General features: G+C 48.0%; 1 protein-coding gene across 1 annotated transcript in view; it reads right to left on the minus strand.

Moving 5' to 3' along the window:
• Positions 1-21,735, minus strand: part of DOCK3 (dedicator of cytokinesis 3) — a 349,841-nt gene that overhangs the window by 8,445 nt on the left and 319,661 nt on the right. Inside the window, exons 38-48 of the mRNA XM_068559156.1 lie at positions 17,131-17,217; positions 15,534-15,638; positions 11,400-11,541; positions 10,225-10,391; positions 9,986-10,072; positions 9,328-9,507; positions 8,626-8,709; positions 8,379-8,495; positions 6,556-6,677; positions 5,203-5,341; positions 4,547-4,694 (exon numbers count right to left, since the gene is read on the minus strand). Coding sequence (XP_068415257.1) covers positions 4,547-4,694; positions 5,203-5,341; positions 6,556-6,677; positions 8,379-8,495; positions 8,626-8,709; positions 9,328-9,507; positions 9,986-10,072; positions 10,225-10,391; positions 11,400-11,541; positions 15,534-15,638; positions 17,131-17,217 — 1,378 coding nt within the window. The remainder of the gene's footprint in view (positions 1-4,546; positions 4,695-5,202; positions 5,342-6,555; positions 6,678-8,378; positions 8,496-8,625; positions 8,710-9,327; positions 9,508-9,985; positions 10,073-10,224; positions 10,392-11,399; positions 11,542-15,533; positions 15,639-17,130; positions 17,218-21,735) is intronic.

Raw genomic sequence — 21,735 nt, forward strand, 5'->3', positions numbered from 1 at the left:
TCTCTGTGGTGTTTTCTTAGTGAGGCTCCATCTGAGAGGTCAACCTGCAGCTCAGGAGGTTGTGTGTCCCTGAAAACCAGGGTCTCTGGGCCTTCCTGTGAGTGTGCCGTCCAGGCACTGTCAGGGTACAACTAAAAAAGGTCTTCTGCAGCCAGGCGTTCTTGAGAAATGCCTCTTGTACTCATTTTAGTCCAAGAAGATGAGGCTTAAATATGTTGAAAAAGTCAGTATATTAAAAACAAGTAAGGCAATTATTATTTAAGTAAACTTCTTCCACAGCTGGTCTGAGCGATACTGTTTACAGAACCTCAGGGCTGGCTCTAAGACCTAGTTATAAAAATATCCTTCATTGATAAGGGAATGAGTGAAGTATGCTTTTTTGGAAAACTTGGCCTGAATTGCTACTATTTGGTGGTTTTTTTTTTACTTACATCAATATTTTCTTTTAGAACTTATGCTCTGAGGCAACCTCAAAAAGACGGCTGTGTAAAGAAAAAAGGAAAAGGGCTCCTAATCCCACTGGTTTCTATAGTGCCTTTCCAGCAAGAAACTCTGAATACTCCCTGGGTCCTGCTGGCCACATCTCTGGACAGGGGTACCCCCAACTTGGCGTGCACAGAGACAGCCCCTTTATACCAACTCAGTTACATCAAACTCATATCTAATACCTATCCCGCACCAGGCATGTGGTTGGAACATGGTGTACCGCCTTGCTTAGCTTGGCCATGGTCCCTCACCTCACGGAGCTCACAGTCTGGCTCACCAGGCCAACCCCAGATCTGCGCACTCAATATCCTGATACATGTTGCAGGGCTAGGATGGCGGGACAGCAGCCTGCAGGCCCCAGGGGCTATGCTGAGGATTTGTATCCATGTTATGGAGGCCTCTCTGGTGCGAAAACAAAAGGGTGCTCTGTGCTACCACTAGATTTTCTAACTCTATCATCTTCCTTCCTTCCCAGTTGTCTTCCCTGGGCAGCCAATACCATGGTAGGAGAGAGTGATGGCTACTTTTCATGAAAACATTTAAACACCACAAGGGCTTTTGTGTCACAGGACTTTTGAACTACTTCAGTTGTAGTTTGGTAAACCCCAGGGGGGCTAAGTCCCAGCATGACTGAGTTATTCAAGGAGGATCAATCAAAATCTCCATGTTTCCTAGCCCCACTCAGCCTTTTGACCACCAGGGGGCGCTGCTGATGTACAAGAGTTTAGACTATGCCTTGCAGGCCATTCAACTTGAAGGTTTCCAAAGCAACAAGAACCACAGCAGAGTGTCAATGGGCACGGCAAGGAAGGCTATTGGTGACATGACCACTCCTGGGAGTGGGGAAAGTGACTCCAATGCAAAGGACTCTCCAGAACACTCTCCATGAAAGCCTTCCCCTCATCCGTAACATCAGACATAAACCCCAGAGTGGGCCGCTCTGTTTCTTCGGTGACCCCAGTGCATCTACTACTTCACCTACCACATTTACCTAAAAATATCAGTCTTCCTCTATGACACCAGGTCACAGTCTGTATCTTCTCTCACATGTGGGCCTGACACATGTTGGGCCCATGGTTTCCTCCAGATGGGCCTACACATGGATTGCATGGATGCTGTAGCCTAGAAGTGACTTCCTGCTCTTTCTTAATAGCCTCTGCTCTTATCATGATTCCCAGCTTTGGGCCCCGTTCTGTTTAACCATTTTGTTCACTTTTATACTTCACATCTACTCCAGAAAGGGAGGGAGCTCCTATCAGCCTTTCACTATATGATATTCTAGAGTTTGACCATCATGATAGCTTACCTCCAGAGATGGCGACCATCAATGTCTTCCCTCCCAAAACACATGCCGCTCCTCACATCATGAGGTGCAGTCTTATTCCACACCCTGGTATTTGGGTTGGCCTTAGTGACTTGATTAACCAACAGAATGTGGCAAAAGGGATGTTCTGGGACTTCCAAAGCTGGGTAATAAGAAGTCTTGCAGCTTTTGACTGGGTGTCTTGGAATGCTTGCTCTGGGGAAAATCGGTTGCATGCTGTGAGAAGCTCAAGCTACAGAGAGAGGTCATACGTAGGGACTCAGGTTGACAGCCCCAGCTGAGCTCCCAGCTGACAGGTATTATCACCTGCCAGCCACGTGAGCGAGCCATCTTGGATGTCCAGCCTAGTTGAGTCTTGAGATGATTCCAGCCCCCCGTGACATCTGACTGCAAGCTCATGAGAGACTGCAACTGAGAATTGCTCAGTGAGCCCTGTTAACCCACAGAATCATGCAAGATGATAATAAATTGTGGTTTTAAGCCACTAAGTTTTGGTGGGTGGTTTATTATGCAGCAATTGATAACCAAGCCTTTTGAAATAAAAAGGGATCACTTCCAAACAGGGAGAACATAACTTCTCTCTATTCAACTCTGATGGTGTAAGAGCAACGCAGACTTCTCACTGAGCACTCGTAAAAGCTTGATGAGGGAATAGATTAGTATATGGTTAGCTGGAAGGACAAACGTGGTACCAGAAAGCCTGTGAGGTCCCTGATGGCGTCTTTGTCCTCTTCAGGGCACCGAGTACCAGGCACTGCCTAGAGGAAGTGTCTGAGCAATGTCAGAGTGGAAGTGAGTTAAAATGTCCATCCTTTGCTGCCTCTGTTTTTATCAATAATCATGGTTCAGAGATCTGACTTCAGCAAGAATACCCAGCTAAAGACTTAGATATGGCTGAGTATATCTTAGAGAGTGTTCAGGTTAGGAAAAAACCCACACAACAGATTAGATTACAAAATCTGTTTCTGCAGCTCTATTCAGGAGCATTACCTTAAGACACTGCAAATGCTAACCTCCACTACAGAAGTCATGGCTGACTTCTCAGGGTTTCCTTCCTTTTTATTCCCCAAACCATCTTTTGATGTACCTTCTTTATAACACAAATCACTGTTGCTTCTCTATGTTTGCAGCCCTCACATACTGACAAATCTTCAACATGCACCCATTTGTTGGATCATTTTTCTTCTTTAACACTAGAAATACCTGCTTCCAAATGCTGGCTCCCCTTTTTTGAGTGCCTTGGTCCATGTTAGAGAGGCAATCATGGAAGTGGAATGGGCATCAGACTGAGGGCTGGCAAGTGTAAAGACTCAAACTCCAAAATCAACTTGGCCACAAACTGGTTGGATGGCCTTAAGCCCCTCTCACTGGACCTGTTTCCTCCACAGGGAATGAGGGGTTGGGCTGGATGCTTCAGGTGAAAGTCTGTAACTGTGCCTGTTGCAGCCTTACCCCCCTTCTGCTGTCTGCTGAGGCTTTTCCCAGTTGGCCACTGCATCTCTCTCTCCATCACTGCTACTGTGGGCCTTTCAGGTTTGTGTGCTATGAAAGAAAAGGGATTTTTTTTCCCCTCAGTGACCCTCTATGTCATACATTTGTGCTATTTCTGTTTATCTTCATAATAATGAGAAGAACAAAGAGACTCCACCCCTCTGAAGCCTGGAAGCAACAGCCAGTGACTAGCTGGTAAGCTCACCACTCTCTTCTGCTACTATTCTGCACAGCCAACCCTGGGAAGTGCTAGATTTTAGTCACCATAGCTAATTTCCATTCCACTGTGAATGTTTCTATCTAAAAGGACAGAGAATCAAATTTTACTACAGGAACTAGAATCAGAATGTGAAAAAGATGCTGGCTCAGAACAATATTTATTCAACTGAACAAGAAATCAAGCAATAATTGGCAAAGTTAATAGCTTTTCACAGAGCCATCTCTCCTGATTAAGACTTTCCCGGGCTTCCCTGGTGGCGCAGTGGTTGAGAATCTGCCTGCCAATGCAGGGGACACGGGTTTGAGCCCTGGTCTGGGAAGAGCTCACATGCCGCGGAGCGACTAGGCCCGTGAGCCACAGTTACTGAGCCTGCGCGTCTGGAGCCTGTGGTCCGCAACAAGAGAGGCCGCGATAGTGAGAGGCCCGCGCACCGCGATGAAGAGTGGCCCCCGCTTGCCGCAACTAGAGAAAGCCCTCTCACAGAAACGAAGACCCAACACAGCCATAAATAAATAAATAAATAAATAAAAATTAAAAAAAAAAAAAAAAAAAAGACTTTCCCAACTGAACAAAGATTTTTTGGCTGTTGTTACCATTTATAATAATATTTTCCAGGGTTAATTTTAGTCTTCAAATTTAATTTTCATACTTTTTCATCATGTTTGATTACTCAAGACAAAACTCACTTTTGCCTTAACTTTGAGCTTTATTCTTGCAAACACTTCAATGGAAAAGAACTGAGCCTTCCCCTAGGCTGTGTGTCCTCTTACTGAGGTGGAGATGCGATGGCTAGCTACCTCGGTGGCAGCATAGCTGCAACCACTGCTCCAAGCAGGGTCTGAAGCCAGCCAGAGAAAAAGATTTGGAGGTAGGACCCCTCGAGTCCTTGGTGCTAAAAGCGCAGGTGAGCATTCTCTAAGTCACAGGGCCGCTTTCAAAGACATAGCCACAGATGAGAGGAGGACAAGTGGGGCCCATGAGGCTCTCTCCTCTCCCTTCTGCAAGCAGCGCCCTGCCATCCTTACCTCGGGCACTGGAAGGGGCAGAGGTAATCATCTGGGATGGTGCTGAATGAGTGGAACTCAGGCTGGAGGAAGAAGGGCTTGCCTGGGACGAGGACAGAACAGAGACGTTGGTGACTGAGCCCTGGTACCTGGGGTTGGGATACGCGAGCTGCAAAGGGAGAAAAATTAGCAGGATAGAGGTCTGAATGGCCAGGATTGTAGACTGGCCCAGAGTTGGCTTCTTCATGCCATGAGGTGCCCAGACCCAGTGTCTGATACTGTACCCTTGCCCTGATGGAGACCAGGCTGATGGCCAGCACTAAGGGTCACCTATAACCCCAAAGGAGCAGGGCTGTTGGGTAGACTCTAGTGATGGTGCCCATGGAGGAAGCAGGACTTAGCCATCAGGAATGCCAGGCAGGAAGGCAATCTGTCAGAGGAGCATTCCCATGGGATCTCTAAGAGCAGCCAGGACTGAAGCTAGATTTCCTTCTTGGGAAAGAAGGCCTGGGAAGTGCAACATGGGATGGTGTGGAGGGAAGGCAGTTTTGCTAGCTCTGGGTGTTCTGAATTCAGGAACAAGAGAACTAGGCAGGGATGCCAGTCCTCAGGCCAGCAGAGAGGTGAATCCTCTAGGTATGGTGCCCTGGCCCATTCTCCTTGGACAGTTCTTGTACCTGCATGTGATGGTACAGGTCCTCAGGAGCCTCGCCCATGGAGCTGTCACCCAACATCACCACGTTTCCAGCTTCGCTAGATGTGTGTGAGGAGAGAGAGGATGATGAATGGCGGCCGGTCCCCATTAAGTTCATGGGGCTGTGAACAAGAGTGGGAGATAGGGAGGAGTCAGGTCTGGAGCTGAGACACTTTGCTAGGTGGTGGGGGGAGAGTCATGGGTGTGTATAAAACAGTCATCCCCAAGCCTTAGCCATCACTGGTTTGGATGGTTCCATAGCCAATGCTCATACCCATCTGAGGCCTGGAGCAGTCCTGAGCCCCACCAGGGGCCCCTAGTCTGGGAGGGCCAACCGTAGCTTGGCATAGCCTCGACCTAGAGTTAAATGGTTTATGGCCACTCAGTCTGATGACATCAGCAGTGTCGCAGGAGGAATGAGAGATATGCTGAATCAGGTCAAGGATCCCAGGTCCTCCTTGCTATGGGGTGTTTATCTGAGCCAGTGCCCACACCCGGATGGGATCTGCTCCTAGGTCAGAGTGTCTTCCTGGTTTGGGGAAGCTATCAAAATAGCTGGCTGTGAACCATCTGTTGGCCTCCTTCCATTTCTGTGGCCACAGGCTTGCCAACAGTTCTCTTCTATCAGTTCTAGGCAGCCCCCCATTCATCCATTCCTTCTCATTTGCTGAGTACCCCTCTGCGCTGACTTGCTGCTCACATTGGAAAACAAACCCAAGTGAGGGCTCCTCTCCAGGGTCATCCCCTGGCCTGGGCTTCCTGCCCTGGAGACTTGAAGTCTCCCCAGTGAAGCCCCAGTGACCAGGACTCCTGAGTGCAGAGCAGGGACACCTTGATGTTCACATCACCATGTTGTCCTCTTCCTTAAAACCAACTGGTGATCCTCATTCCCCCTGGGATCAAGTCCAAAGGCCTGAATGAACCGAGCCCATCCAGAGCTGGTCCTGGCCCTCTTCCATGCCCTGGAATCCTGCACTCCAGCCACGTGGCTCTACCTGGAGTGCTGACCAGACTGGCTTGCTCATATCTTGAGGTGTCTGCACATGTTAGTGACTTTGCCTGGATCTTTTCTGCCCAGCAAACTTCTACTTACCCTTCAAGACTTAACCCAAATGCCCCCTCCTCCGTGTTCCCACAATACCATGCATACTCCTCTGTCACCCAGGATGACTGGATGCAGAGTGTAGATCCTGTAGCAGGAGCTGTGTGTTTGCTGTGCACATGGGTAAGAGGGCATGTGCGTACACACAAGCACTATTTTGGACTTCCTTGCTCTGATCTTGGACATTCAGACTTACCATTGTGGAGGGGACCCTCCTCAGCCCTAAGGCCATACCTGTGCCGGTGGGTCATCTTGATGTTCTCTGGGCTCATGGGGCTATGGGATGCTAGGACATTTCCCCGTGGGGTGCTGGTGCCTGAACATGCAGGACTTAGCTTGTCCAAACCCGGAAACTCCTGTTGAGAAACGAATGCCCCTTCATAATAAATAATTAAGAATAAATAAGTAATTAAGAGGTGAGAGGGAAGAGCAGGCTGGTGGCAGGAATGTAAAAGAAAAAAAAATCATATACTGTTGGCTGAACCTGAACTACTGGCTTCTTTTGGGCAGTGACCCCTTCACGACTAAAGCACCCTCCTAACCACACTGCAGCCTGGGGCAGAGGCTGTGAGGCCTAGGTCAACCCACTAAGAGCTCATCTGGAGTAGGCTGAGGTTGGTCTGAGTTCATAAGAGTGTGTTAACAGGCATTTCTCACTATAGGAAAAGTAGAACAAGAGCTGGGAAACAGGAGAGGAAGAGCTGATTATCATCTGTCAGACAGTGGACACCTCTTACATAAGAACTGGAGTTGGGTTTTATTGGATTGCTAAATGGCTCAGTTCTCAGTGACCTGGGTTAAGTTGTCTGTGACACAGTCTATGGGGAGACAGGACACAAAATCCTGATGCAAGTAATTGGAAAACAGTACAGTTCTATTTTTGCATAATTAAGTATGTAGACATCTTGGCAGAAACTTTTGATCCCAAATCCTCCTGGGTGACAGCACATTGGTTTGTGTCCCTATTTGTGACTCTGAGGAAACAAAGCACAACTGTCCAGGCTTCCTGAAGTCCTTCACAATCTGTGGGCCTTAGGTGCACTGGGGATGTTTCTGAGCTTGCCCTGAAGAAGCAGGAGGTTTTCCACTCCCTTCTTCCAAAGCATGCAGAAGGCTGAAATGTGCTTCTGCAGCTGGAGAGGACACCTCCATGTGTGCCCTGGAGACCCTGAGGTATGTGGGCGAGCATTTTGTGCCTTTTCCTGCAGTGACCTGACAGCCTGCATGCTAGAGAGCTCCCCCAGTGGCCAGGCTCTAGCTTGCCTGGGTCACCTGCTGTGATGGGGAAGTTCACACACAGAGAGACCAGAAGTTTTCGCTCAAGACCACCTGAAGCCTACTCTCAGCCAGACAGCATTCCCTGTAAGACCCCTGGAGGGAAACTAGCCCTGGAATACAGACCCTGCTACTGCTTGTGTGCATCAGTCCTTGGGTCAAACCCTGCCATGGAGACCTAGGAGGCAGGTCAGAGTCAGGGAGATCTTCTGGGGCCTGGGCCAGCCCCAGAACCTACCTGACCCTTCTAAGAGAGGCCAGTACAAAAGTACTGCCCACCCTAGGCTTTCTCAGATGTGAGCCTGGGTCATCAGACATGATGGAGGAAGAGGGAGGGAAGGGAGGCAGGGGGTTAAAGAGGAAGGGGAAAGAGAGGGGAAAGAGGGAGAGGGAGGAGAGAAGGCTGGCTCAGGCTATGCCTTACCTCTGTAGGTTCCTGGGATGAAAAATATCTCCAAAGAGATCCCTGCATGTGGGCCGTAAACTTTTCCTCCTCATATGAAAACCTCTCTTCACCAGCACAGTGCATTGAAAAAAACATTCTCTGTCCTTGAATATGACTCCTCCTTAGGGAGGAAGTGAATAAGAGGATCCTGGGTGTCCTTCTCCTGGCTAGAGCACCCACCTCTGCCTCCTGCTATCCTGTGGTAGGAACAGCTTTTCCTTCACGTTTGCCTCTCCAGCCCCTCTTCCCACCCCCCCTTCCTCTGGCTTGCTGCACAGGTCTGGAGGAAGTGACACCTGGTTATACTGCAGCAGGGACAGGACAGGGATCAGCTTACATGGTAGAGACTGGCCCGCATCATCTGGAACTGATCAATCAGCTTCTTATGCAGAGGGCGCATTTCTGGGTGCACGAACTTCTCATGAACTGCCAGCCCGACTCCAAGAACATGAACCTATCAGGGTGACAGACAACACTACTCCGTTAGCCAGGGAGCAGACCTTGGGTGCTGCAGCTATCCAGCTATCGTGTGGTGCCTAGCCTTTCCCTCCTAGACACTGGCCTCTAACCCCGGCAAGACATACCTGCTCTTGCATGAGTTCCTTGAGCTGAGTGATCTTCTCAGCATCTCCTGGGTGCTTGGTGATGTAATCTTTATCAAAGAAGGCCTGTGAAAGAAAAGGCCAAGTCAGGAAGACTCTTCCCAGGGCTACTACTTAGAGTCTGAAGGTGCCACCTGAAAGGTAGCCGGGCTGCCTCCTAACAGGTACACACACCAACGTACCTCTAGCTTGGCCTGCTTGAACCTCCGGCAATCACAGATGTGTTTTTTTGTCTTAAGAAGGACCGAAGGTGACCAAGTAATCTAAGCCTGAATGCTGGTCTCAGCCCCTCATGGAGCCTTGCTGGCTTGGGTAGGGCAGGCAGGGCTGGTGGCCAGGGTGAGGGGACTAGTCTCTTAGCCAGCCCACAACTCACTTCTTGTGAAGGGCTGGGCTCTCAGGCTCCTCTTGGAGGCCACTTAACATCCTTCCATAATCAGATGGATTACCCATCTGTCAGAGTTCAGAGAATAAAAATGAAGAAAAGGCCCCATCAGAGAGCTGTGCAATGTAAATAGGGAGTGGCAGGGAGCTTAAAGCCTCATCCCAGGACCATCCTTGGCCAGCTGAGGCACAGCCAGGAGAGGGCTTGTTGGGAAGGCTTCCCTCAGAGGCTGGAATCTCAAGAAGAGGCACCTGAGAACTGCTTTCCCAGCCAGGGTTTGGTCTGGGACCCCAGCTCACCTCTTGGTAGCGTGCAATGCCTCCATTGACAGCGGCGTCAATGACGCCATTCAGGCACATGCTGAGCAGGTTGACGTTGCCATGCACCTGCTTGTGCTGATACTGGCTGATCAGGGCCCGCAGCTCCTGGTTCTTATTCTCAACCACCTGGATGGCATTCTCCAGGGGGCTCACCTCCACCTGGGGACACACATCAATGGTGTCACCCCAGGCACAATGTCAACCCCTCCCTCATCACAGTTCTGACAGCAGGGATCTATGACCTGTGATTCTGACTCCCCGCCCTTGTTCCTGTGGAGTTGGGACTCCCTGAGCCCTTTGTAATTTCCTCTTCTAATCTGTAGGCACTTAGAAGTACAGTAAATAGAGAAGAGCACCAGTTCTGAAGTCAGAGGTCTCTGGCTTCCTGAACTTCAGAGAATAGTTTCTGCATTCATAAATTGTGAGGAAAAAAAAATACCTGGTGCCTAAGGGTGTTGTGACTATTAAATGAGAGAACGAAGGTGCACAAAGCCTCCAGCACAGGATTGCCTGTGGCAGCCTAGGCCAGATAGGCGGCCTAAGCACTCTTTCTCTCTTCAGCCCTTAGAGAAAGGCCCCCAAAGCAAGAACTGAGGAAGCAGCTGTGAAAATCAGCCCCATCTGAAACGTGTCTCACCAGCTCCCTCCTCTCCACTTCGAACCACCGAGAGATGCCAGGCAAGCTGTGGGTCAGGGTCAGCGTGGTACGCTCGATCCACAGGCTCTGCAGGGAAGGCACAGGTAGGTTCAGGCCATTAAGTGATTTTTACCACGCCCTGCCTGCCCGAAGGGTGAGACACTGATGAGCTCCTGAGAAAGTGGGGCTTGCCCCAGCCTCGCTATAAGCACTGCCCCCACTTCCCTAGATTTGTTCACCTTGAATTCATTCTCCTTGTCCTTGGGGCCTTTGTGAAAAGGCCTGTCGTACCGGAACTTCCTCACATTGTTGACGCGGTAGAAGCTCTTGACGCGATCTGGGACCCTGTCCATCTGCAGGACGTCCACATAATCTGGAATGGGCGTCACTGCATAGATCTGCAAGTCTGGGCAGGAAGTGAAGGAGAAACCCAGAAAGACTGAAAGAGAGATGGACCTGAGTGGCTGACCCCTGTCATCCCCCCAAAGGAGAGAAGAACACCACAGCCCTTGTTCCCTACTGGCAGCAGCAGCATTTCAAGGGGCAGATCAGACCCAAACACAGACCGAATCTCCCTATCTGCCCCTCTCCCCGCTCCAGCAATCAGTCTCCTGAGCACTCAGCCAAGGTGAGATGTCAACAGCTAGGTGTTCTCCAGTGCCCCTTTAAGAAAGAAGGGAAAGGGGTCAGGAGAATGCAGGTGCCCACCCCACAGAAATGAAAAAGCTGCAAGGGCCTGGGCCTGCCCACTGTGGGTAAACTGTATTTACTGCAAAACAACATTTTAACAAAGTACTCTTTGGGATCTCTGTGGCGAGATAACATATGGGAGTCTACCTGTCCTCCTCTCTCTGGAACAAGCTTGCCACAGTCACGGCGACCGTCATGAGGTCTTCAAGGAAGCTGTGTGTGGGGAATGAGGGGCAGGCCAGTATTTGCATTCAGACTTCCAAGTGCCTCAGACCCCCTGTCTCCTCCCCCATCCCCAGAGCTGTGCCTCAGTCCTGCTGGCAAAGGCTCTGGGTAACAACAGATGCACGTGGGAGTAGAGCAGGACACAGAAGTGGAGTATCCCTGTGGCAAGAGTCCACAGTGATTGCTGCTGGCTGCCTAGACAGACCCTTCATAGGGCAGGGTGGGGACTCAGGTGCTGGCAGCAGCCAACCAGAGGGATAAAGGTCCCCCTGAAGCTCAGCTGATGACCAGGCCCCCATGGCTAAGGGCATGCCACTGCCCCTCTGTGAAGCACGAGTGCCCTGCTAAGTGTCAGTCAGTAATGAGGACACACTCTGCTTCAGGACTTATAGGTAACCTGGCCTGTTTGGCCAACGACATGGCAGAGGGGCAGCTGACTGGGTGGGCCTCACCTCCCAGGATCCCAGCCCTCCTTCCCCTACTCAGTGTCAAAAGATACACTGGGCATCACACTGCAGGATGGTGTCATCAGGGTGGTTGGGGTGCTGCATGGCGACAGCCTGTGGGAACTCGCTGAGCATCCTCTGCTGGAAGGCCTCCAGCCTCTCGTAGTCGTGGCCACGGCACACGTATTCTTTGTTCTGCCACAAACGGGAGAGCACACTCAATGCCTCGCCTGCAGCCACCCATCCCCCGCCTCCTCATCCCACAGACGTGTCCTAGGAACCCCTGTGGCAGGCATGGACACAGCACTAAGTCTCTGCCTTAAGGGAAACGATGGTCAAGAAGGGTGAGGGACAGCAGAAGGGAGAACTGCACTGTGGTGTGACAGCCCGGGGTGGTAGGTACGGCAAAGGCTGCAGGAAGCTCGAGGGAGGGAGGGTTCCTCACACAGGAAGGGATGCAAGTGGGGAGGCGGGGTGAGATTTTGGAAACAGCCATGCCTGAAAAGAGTCCTTAGAAGGTCCACCTGGGTTAGCGCAGTAGAGAAGAGTGGGGGGCAATCTATGTGGGTACGGTGACAACCAGGGCCACAAGCCAAGACAGGAAAAGGCACAGCTAGAAAGAAGGTGCTTGTGGAGAACTGGTGGGAGGGTGAGTGAACATGCCTGCAGGTGTGTGCCAAGGAGTATCACAATGGGTACCACCAAATAATTTAGAAAAAGGGGTGATCAGGTGTGTGCTTTTGTAGGATCACTTTTGTCAGCTGGGAGAAACAGTCTAAACGTTGCCCAGTGTCCAGTAGGCATTTATCAACCTCTCTGGCAGCAACTCCTTTGCAACTGTGTCAGCAGAACATCATTCCAGCTACACATTTCTTTCTTTTTTTTAAAAAATAAATTTATTTAGTTTTGGCTGCATTGGGTCTTCGTTGCTGCGCGTGGGCTTTCTCTAGTTGCGGTGAGAGGGGGCTACTCTTCGTTGTGGTGCACGGGTTTCTCATCGCAGTGGCTTCTCTTGTTGTGGAGCACAGGCTCTAGGCGCACAGGCTTCAGTAGTTGTGGCACGTGGGCTCAGTAGTGTGGCTCGCGGGCTCTAGAGCACAGACTCAGTAGTTGTGGCGCACGGGCTTAGCTGCTCTGCAACACGTGGGCTCTTCCCGGACCAGGGATAGAACCTGTGTCCCCCACATTAGCAGGTGGATTCTTAACTACTGTGCCACCAGGGAAGTCCCCAATTACACATTTCTTAAAACCTCATGTTACATCACACTTGGTACAGGTTAGGTCTCAGTTTTTTTCTTTGTGTACGGAAGGCATGACAAGGCACCTTCAACCCTGCTGCTCTGTCTACCTCACAGCTGGTCAAGAGTGAGTGGCTGGAGGAGGCTCCTCTGAAGCCCTCTGGTGACATCTGTCTGCCTGCCTAGTTGCCTCACTAGATTCACTTTGGCAAATGGTGTCAGGCACTGGCAGCCCCTCTTGGCATGTCTTCAGAGGAAGGGGGAGAGAGAGGTTCCACAGGGCCAGCCCTACGCTTCCCAGTACAGGGATAATCACAGGCCAGGCTGTGGATGACCTCAGCCTTTTTGGAATAGGATTTCTGCCCACTTTTCACTTCTTCTCTTACTATGGGAGAACTCAGCTAAGGCTAGGCCACATGTCTAGATGGATCAGAATGGAAGGGCAACACTGGAAGGGAAGTCAAGGTCAGGAAGAGCAGGCTGGCCTCTCCAGTGGAACAGACAGAGGACAGAGACATTTCTAAGTCCCTTGCTTGATAAGGAGAACTGACAAAGAAGGTAACTGTTTAGAACTGGCCTTTTCATATCCACTCACAAACGTACAATCCTCTCCAGTGTCTGTTCATAAGTCAAATGAAGAGAAACAGAAATTCCCCCAAGGAGGGAGGGCTGGATGTTTTCCTGTCTCCATGCAGATTAGTAGATAATCACATTTGTGAAGCAAGACGGGCAGATGGTCCAGAGAACTCAAGCTGACAGAGCTAGAGTAATAGATGGCCTATGTGGGAAGGTGAAAGAGTAGCCTAGTGTTCTGGGGAAGACCAGCAGGAGGAAGGCACAGAGCATTGACTTTGAGGCTCGTTGCTGCTTTCAAGTCTGCTCAGGCGAGAGCCCCAGCATCCCTACATGAGACAGATCTGGCTGCCACTGCTTTCCATGTTGCCCTTGCCATTTATAAAGCAAACGGCTACCTCCACTGGACTTACTCCATTTGCCACAGATGAACTGAGCAGCTGAGGGAAGGGAAGGCAGCATGTAGCCAGGCCAGGCAGATTTGTATGCATGAAACATAGCTCCTAGTGTGGAAATGAGGATGGACTGATGGACGATATTTCCTAACACCTCTTGTTATTTTTCCTCCATTACTGGCACCCTTGAAACCACGTTTGAACATTTAGACTGTCACTTGAGAACACTGTATGAATGGCTCAGATGCAGGTTCTATACCAGGTCCTACTTGTCAGAAAGCTCTGAGAGCCCTAAGACTCTGACATTCCCTGTGACATGAGCATGAGGGGTGGGAGCCAGGTGGAACCATGATGGAGACCTCCTGCTTGACAAAGACAGAAATGGGGAACATCAGGGCCTGATTTTGTATTACTCAAAATAATGATGTTTTGGAGTAAAATCTGGTGGATGACATACAAATTGTGGGACTAAACAAGGAGAATAAAATGACAAGCATAATTTGCAAAGATAAAATGCGAAAGAAATAACTTACAGGGCTAGAATCATTAGCTTATCAAAGGGCTTTCTAGAGATGCTTTTGGTTTCTAATTCTTGTACTATTCCTTCTCTTTTTTTTTTTGCCTGCTTTCTCTTCTGTTGACCTCTACCCCCACTGCTGTTGTATGATCTATGCTGATGGGGGCAACAAACATGCCACTTCTGATATGCCTGGACTGGATGGTCCCTAGAGAATGAAGGAGGTCCAGTCTCCTGAGGAGATCCTCTACTCATTCACATTCTGCTACTATAAACACTCCTGTGCAATAGACTTAGAGCCTTACAGGGATCACGATCAGGCAGAGAGTGCTTGCTGTCCCTATCACTATTGCTAGTTCCTGTAGAAATCATTTTCTTTTTAGCCTATAATGATTACTGCCCAAGAAATGTGCATGTTGACCTGCCTTACATCTGAAACGTAGTCAACCTGGACTTTGTTGCTTAGCAGACTGGCTTTTTTTAAGGAGCCATTAAGCTCAGTTGACCTTTGATGAGATACCGAGCTTATTATTGCTCACTGGCTAAAGCAATTTCTCCAGTAAGATAGGATCCCAAACACATCAAGGGAATCCTATGAATTTTCCCAGCTGATTCCTGGACACTGAACCTTAGTATGATACTGGAACTGGGGACAATCGGAGCTACTCTTAGGTCTCAACTGCAGTCCTAGGGCTCTTTCATCAGCACAGCTTCGTTTAGGTCATTTGAGAACAGCAAATCCATATGGGCTACAGCCTACAAGCCCAGGCTGACTTCTCCTGGAGCCTCTGGGTTGTGCTGATTAAAGACAAAAAAAATCGCAACTGTTTAACTGGTGTCAGTATGTCTATGCTCAGTCATTCCTTCCACTCTGTTTATATACCAGCTCAGCCTTTCCAGCAATGGTGGAGGAAAATGGCTGTAATCATCATGGGCCAGAGAATTGGCTGCCTAGGAAAGGCTTTCCACAGCCAAATCCAATGTTTGGCACCTCCCACAAACCCCAGGAGCAAGGGGACTATCCTCTGAAATCTCTCAAATCAATAATTCTCCACCCTGGCTGGACTGCCTACTGTTGAGGTCAGGGCTGTACTGATGTCCTGTCTGGCTGAGAATAGTCACACTGGAGGATTCCAGGCACTGGAAACAGAAGTTGGAAGGTTTCTAAACATACCTATGGGACATTCTCACACCCTGGTCACTTCCTGCAGGAACTTGGTTGATCTGGTAAGAAAACCACCCTCATACATTCCAGGTAGCTACAAAACAGTACTGCAGAGAGAAACAGAGTCTAAAGTTGGTAGCTAGTCCAGTCAAATTAAGCCAAATGCTTTTTGTTGGCTGGTCAGTCCTTCAAAAAGATGTGTTCAGTAGAATAGGAAGAAGGTTAAAAAAAAACCAGGTTGTAAATAACTTACGTGTAAAATATGATAGAAGTTCTTGTGACTACCTGAATGGACTCACCCGAAGGAAAAAAGGAAACTTCCTGCCATAGAAGCCGACCCGAAAGAACTCAGGCTCCAGGCGTTGCTGCTCCATGATGTTGTCATAGTAGCTGGCCTCCATTTTCTGTGAACGAGAAAGGAAGTTGGCTTGACTGCTAGTTGGCTTGACTGCTAGTTGTGTTGGTTGGCCTGACTGCTAGTTGGCTTGACTGCTAGTTGTGTTGGTTGGCCTGACTGCTAGTTGGCTTGACTGCTAGTTGTGTTGGTTGGCCTGACTGCTAGTGGTGTCCAAAGCAAGTTCTCCCAGGCCTAAGTAGACACTGTCTTTTGGAAAGAGAACATGGTGACTCAGTCTAGATAAAAAGTGAGCCCCTAGCCCTGATCAACCTCTCCCTGGGGAACTGCCTGATGGAGAGGAAGTCTTCGCTCTCCATTGTCCCCTGACGGTGAAGCAGCCCTGAGAGGCTGCTTGGAGTGTCCTTCCCAATGAGTGGACTCAGCCCCACAGAGACTCAGGCTTCCTGTACTTTCAGGGGTACACATTTAACATGGACTTCCTTTTTTTGCTCAGGAATTCCTGGTTTTGACTGATACTCACTACACCAATTGAGTATAAGCTAGTGTTGCTTATAGGTGGCACCATTTTCCATCAGTCCATCTGCATTGCTCTTGTTCATTTATCACCTGACTCGACGCTAACAGAATGAGGAAGGCTTAGTTACCAGCATCACTGGTACTGGTCCCAATTTAGGAGATTTTAAACTTTAAAAGTTGAACTAATACCCATGATGTCTGGTATTACCAAGGTCAATAAGTTTTTTAGTCTTGGCTGGCCTGGCTTCAGGTTCAGAAAAACTCACTGAAATCTGACTGGGAAGACAGCCCTAATGCACTCAATCAAGCCAGCCTGCCAGGGGGCAGCAGCCTTCAAAAACCAGTCAAAAAGCTATTGCTAGAGAACCACATCTATTATATAGGCCCAAATCCTGATCAGGATCAGGGAACACAGAAGAGCTAGCCATGCTGACAAGGGTGCAGGAGGAGGATGAACTGAGATTCCTGACTTCTCTTTGCCAATGACCTGTTACGATTTAATACCCAGCACCGGCAACTAGGAAAAATTTGGGAGACCTTCAAAGTCCATTTCACTTAATTTTGAATATTTTTCATCAAAGAAGGGAAGAAGAACTTCCTTTACTTGGCTGCTTAGAATTGACCATAAGCCAAGGAAAGATCTTATAATGAAAGATCTTATAATGTTTTCAGATGAAGCACACCTGAACAAAATCATTTCAGGAAAAGCTTCTTCATGAAGTCGAGCTGCCACCGCCTCCTTGAAACCCCCATCCTATCCTGTGTATACTGCTTCTCCTTTCCTTGAGCACCAGTGGCCCTTGGGGTCTGGATCATACAATCATTTGTCATGTGTTTGTTTTGGTTCCCCAGCCATAATGCAAGCATCTTGAGAGCAGGAACCTTGGCTTTTGCTTCTCCTGTACTGTCCACAGCACTAAACCAAGGGCTGGGTCCACAGTAAACGCTCCCTTAGAAGTTGATGCCAGAAAAGTGCTAGCACCTCCACTCAGGGTTGGGGTGGGGGAAGGGGCAAAGCTCACCCGAATCCAGCTGAGGCTCTGATAATCATAGAGGCTCTCATACTGACACGCCAGCTCCCTGCACAGTGGGATCCCAAACTCCCAACTCTGCATCAGAAATAGGAAAAAGGCTTCAGCACCTCAGGCAGCCTCGGAATGGCCCAAGCCCACATCAAACATATCAGAGGGCACAACCAAAGGCCTCCTGCAACTCATATGTCACAAAGAACGTATGCTCAAAACCAATTTGTGGAGAACACATAGCACTGTGGTTTTCTGGCTTGAGGCATAGCTTTCAGGTTTCTACTCAAATGTTTCCACTTCCAAGAGGCCTTTCCCTAACTACCTTGTCAAGGACAGGCACTACGCCAACCATTCTTTCATTACTCTGAAGTTATCTTGTATAAAAAAAGTATTTACTTTTTCAAATTGAAGTACGGTTGATTTACAATATTGTGTTAGTTTCAGGTACACAAAAGTGATCCAGTTATATAAATAAGACTATATATATATATATATACACACACGCATACATATATTTTCAGATTCCAATATTACTAGATATTGAATGTAGTTATTACAAGATATTACAAGATATTGAATGTAGTTCCCTGTGCTATATAGTACGTCCTTGTTGTTTATCTATTTTATATATAGTAGTGTGTATCTGTTAATCCCAAACTCCTAATTTATCCCTCCTCCACCCTTTCCCCTTTGGTAGCAATAAGTTTGTTTTCTATGTCTGTGAGTCTGTTTCTGTTTTGTAAATAAGTTCATTTGTATAATTTTTTTAGATTCCACATGTAATATCATATAATATTTGTCTTCTCTGTCTGATGTACTTCACTTAGTATGATAATCTCTAGGTCCATCCATGTTGCTGCAAATGGCAGTATTTCATTCTCTTTAATGACTAATATTACATTATATATATAATATATATACATACACACACATACACACACCCTCCCCCATCTTCTTTATCCATTCTTATGTTGACGAACACAGGTTGCTTCTATGCCTTGGCTGTTGTAAATAGTGCTGGTATGAACATTAGGTGCATGTATCTTTTTGAATTAGAGTTTTTGTCTTTTCTGGATATATGCCCAGGAGTGGGATTGCTGAATCATGTAACTAAAACTAACTCTATTTTCAGTTTTTTAAGGAACCTCCATACTGCTCTCCATAGTGGCTGCACCAATTTACATTGCCCCCAACAGTGTAGGAGGTTCCCTTTCTCCACACCCTGTCCAGCATTTATTATTTGCAGACTTTTTGATGCTGGCCTTTCTGACCAGTGTGAGGTGATATCTCACTGTAGTTTTGATTTGCATTTCTTTAGTAATTAGTGACACTGAGCATCTTTTCATGTGCCTGTTGGCCATCTTTATATCTCTTTTGGAGAAACGTCTATTTTGGTTTTCTGCCCTTTTTTTTTTAATGGTGCAACCACATTTTTTGTTTTGTTTTAGTATTTTTTCTTTTCTTTAACATTTAATTAATTAATTAATTTTGGCTGTGCCAGGTCTTATGTGTGGCACACGGGATCTTCAGTTGTGGCATGCATGCGGGATCTAGTTCCCCGACCAGGGATCGAACCCGGGCCCCCTGCATTAGGAGCATGGAGTCTTACCCACTGGACCATCAGGGAAGTCCCTCTGCCCATTTTTTGATTGGGTTGTTTGTTTCTGATATTGAGCTATATGAGGTGTTTGTGTATTTTGGAAATTAGGCCCTTGTCGGTTGCATCATTTGAAATACTTTCTCCCAGTCTGTAGGTTGTCTTTTCATTTTGTTTATGGTTTCCTTTGCTGTGCAAAAGCTTGTATGTTCGATTAGGTCCCGTTTATTTTTGCTTTTATTTCTTTTGCCTTGGGAGACTGATCTAAGAAAATATTGCTACAATTTATGTCAGAGATTGTTTTGCCTATATTCTCTTCTAGGACCTTTAAGCTGTCATGTCTTAAATTTAAATCTTTAAGCCATTTTGAGTTTATTTTTGTGTATGGTGTGAGGGAGTTTTCTAACTTCACTGATTTACATGCGGCCGTCGAGCTTTCCCTGCACCAACTGCTGAAGAGACTGTCTTTTCTCCACTGTATATTCTTGCCTGAAGATTAATTGACCATAGGTGTGTGGGTTTATTTCTGGGCTAAAAAGTATTTACTTTTATGTTGTATTAGTCTCAATTAGATGATAAGCTGCATGAGGGCAGGGATCCTGTTTATATCCTTTATCCTCAGAGCCTAGAACAGTGCCAGCCATGAGCAGGTACTCAATAAAGATTTATTTAATGAGTTAATGAAGGAAACAATGCCTTTTAAATTAAGATCATTTAAGCTTAGAAACAAGTATGGAAGCTAAGTAGGAAGTAGCTACCCAAGGGCTTGGTAGTAGGTGTGATAATTTCCTTTACAGAAATATTCAAATCTTAGAGCAGGCTTCAGATAATCCTTGCCTAATCATGGCTCGGGCTGTTTCTGTGGTGTGGCTCCTATTATGGTGACAGGCTCATCTAACAGTGGCCTTCACTAAGGGGCAATATTGTGCATTTCCTCCTCTTTTTAATAGAGTGCTTTCTCTCTTGGCGAGATTGGGAATCAAAGGTTTACTTGACATTTTAGCCAGGCTCTTCTCCCCAACTTCTAAGTACTAATTAAATTTTTTTATTATAGGAAAATTTTAAACATATAGAAACATAGAAGTATGAACCCCTACTCATCATTGGGTGGTACTCATCACCCAACCTCAACAACGACCAGTTCATGGCCAGTCTTGTATCATTAAACATCTCATCCACTTACTCCTCCCCATAGTTTTGGAAGCAAATATCAGATATCATACTGTAATTTCACCCATCAATATTTCAGTATGAATGTTTAATAAGGACTATATTAAAAAAATAGATTTGAAATAGCATCAGGGAGAAGGACAACACTGTTTTATTCAGGACTGTGTTTCTTTTTTTAAAAATTTAATTAATTAATTAATTATTTTTGGCTGCGTTGCGTCTTCGTTGCTGTGCGCGGGCTTTTCCTCTAGTTGCTGTGAGCGGGGGCTACTCTTCGCTGTGGTGCGCAGGCTTCTCATTGCAGTGGCTTCTCTTGTTGCGGAGCATGGGCTCTAGGCGCACGGGCCTCAGCAGTTGTGACTTGCGGGCTGCAGAGCGCAGGCTCAGCAGTTGTGGCGCATGGGCTTAGTTGCTCCGCTCCATGTGGGATCTTCCTGGACCAGGGCTCGAACCCGTGTCCTCTGCATTGGCAGGCGGATTCTCAACCACTGCGCCATGAGGGAAGCCCAGGACTGTGTTTCTTATCCTTTGAAGAAATTAACGCCATATGGATTGAACTGCAGGACCAATTAAAAATGTTGAAACAAACCAAAGAGAATTTTAAACAGACCCTGACTCCCTGCTCCGATACAATGCCTCTGCCTCAGTGAGCCAGAAAGCCTCTTGTACCCCCACATCACAGCTTTTAAGGGGGCACATGTCTGTCCTCTCTCTGGCTCCAAGTGCTGCTTGGGCAGGTTTCAGTGAAGGGCCCACAGGAGGGTCTGCCTGGCAGGCAGCTCCAAGGCGGCTGGCTAAGCAGCTGAGCTGTGTGCAGACTGCTAGCCAGCCTGTAAGGAGCGCCCAATGGGGAACTGCTCATTTAGGTGATGAGGAACCCATGTGAGGCTAAAGGAGCTTTGTCTGCTGACAGTAGCTCCCAGTAAAGCAGTTCTACTCTCCTATTAGGATCAACGCTTATCTGCCTTGCTGGCCTCTCTGCCCTAATTTGTAGCCCTGCTGCTCCAAGCCTGCCCCCCCAACCCCCAAGTGTGAGCCAGGACACTCTGTCAGCCTTGAGGGTTGTGCTGGAATGCTGGGGGTTTTGAGAGCTACCTCGGAACACAGGGAGGGAACGCCCTGCAGATACAATGCATCCCATCTACATCTTCTCTCTTGGTGTCCTTCCTTCTGGCAGGAGGCAAAGCCAACTACACAACTACTAACCAGTGTCTGAAATCCAATCACTTCTGCCAGCTTGGGCAGATGTGTGTTTATACATCCTTGTTGCCCCCACTGACAGGGATGGCACAAAAGTTGCACTGACTTGGCTCACTCTACTCAAACTGGAAAGGAAGGCAAAAGCCTGGGACTCCAGACTGTCAGTCTTTGTACTTCTGTCTACACACAACATTTTAGAAGCAACAGACTCATTCCTTCAAAGCAGTGTGAACAATAGCAGCCCTCAGTAGTAGAGCCCAAGCCCACCCCCACATGGAGGGTTGGTTCAGTCCTGATGGTCTGTATGCCTTAGGGGTCAGAGGCCTCCTCCCAGCTTCCCTTTCTGTCTGCTCCCTCTTCCTTGAGATGAAGGACCAGCTCCCATCTTCATGCCTCCCTTTCCTTCTTTTTTTTAAAATTTATTTATTTTATTTTTGGCTGCACTGGGTCTTCATTGCTGCGCACCGGCTTTTCTCTAGTTGCAGAGAGCGGGGGCTACTCTTCGTTGTGGTGCGCGGGCTTCACATTGCGGTGGCTTCTCTTGTTGCAGAGCACGGGCTCTAGGGCATGTGCCCGTGGGCTTCAGTAGTTGTGGTGCGTGGGCTTAGTTGCTCCGTGGCATGTGGGATCTTCCC

Source organism: Eschrichtius robustus, chromosome 12 (assembly GCF_028021215.1).
Source record: "Eschrichtius robustus isolate mEscRob2 chromosome 12, mEscRob2.pri, whole genome shotgun sequence".
Lineage (NCBI taxonomy): Eukaryota > Metazoa > Chordata > Mammalia > Artiodactyla > Eschrichtiidae > Eschrichtius > Eschrichtius robustus.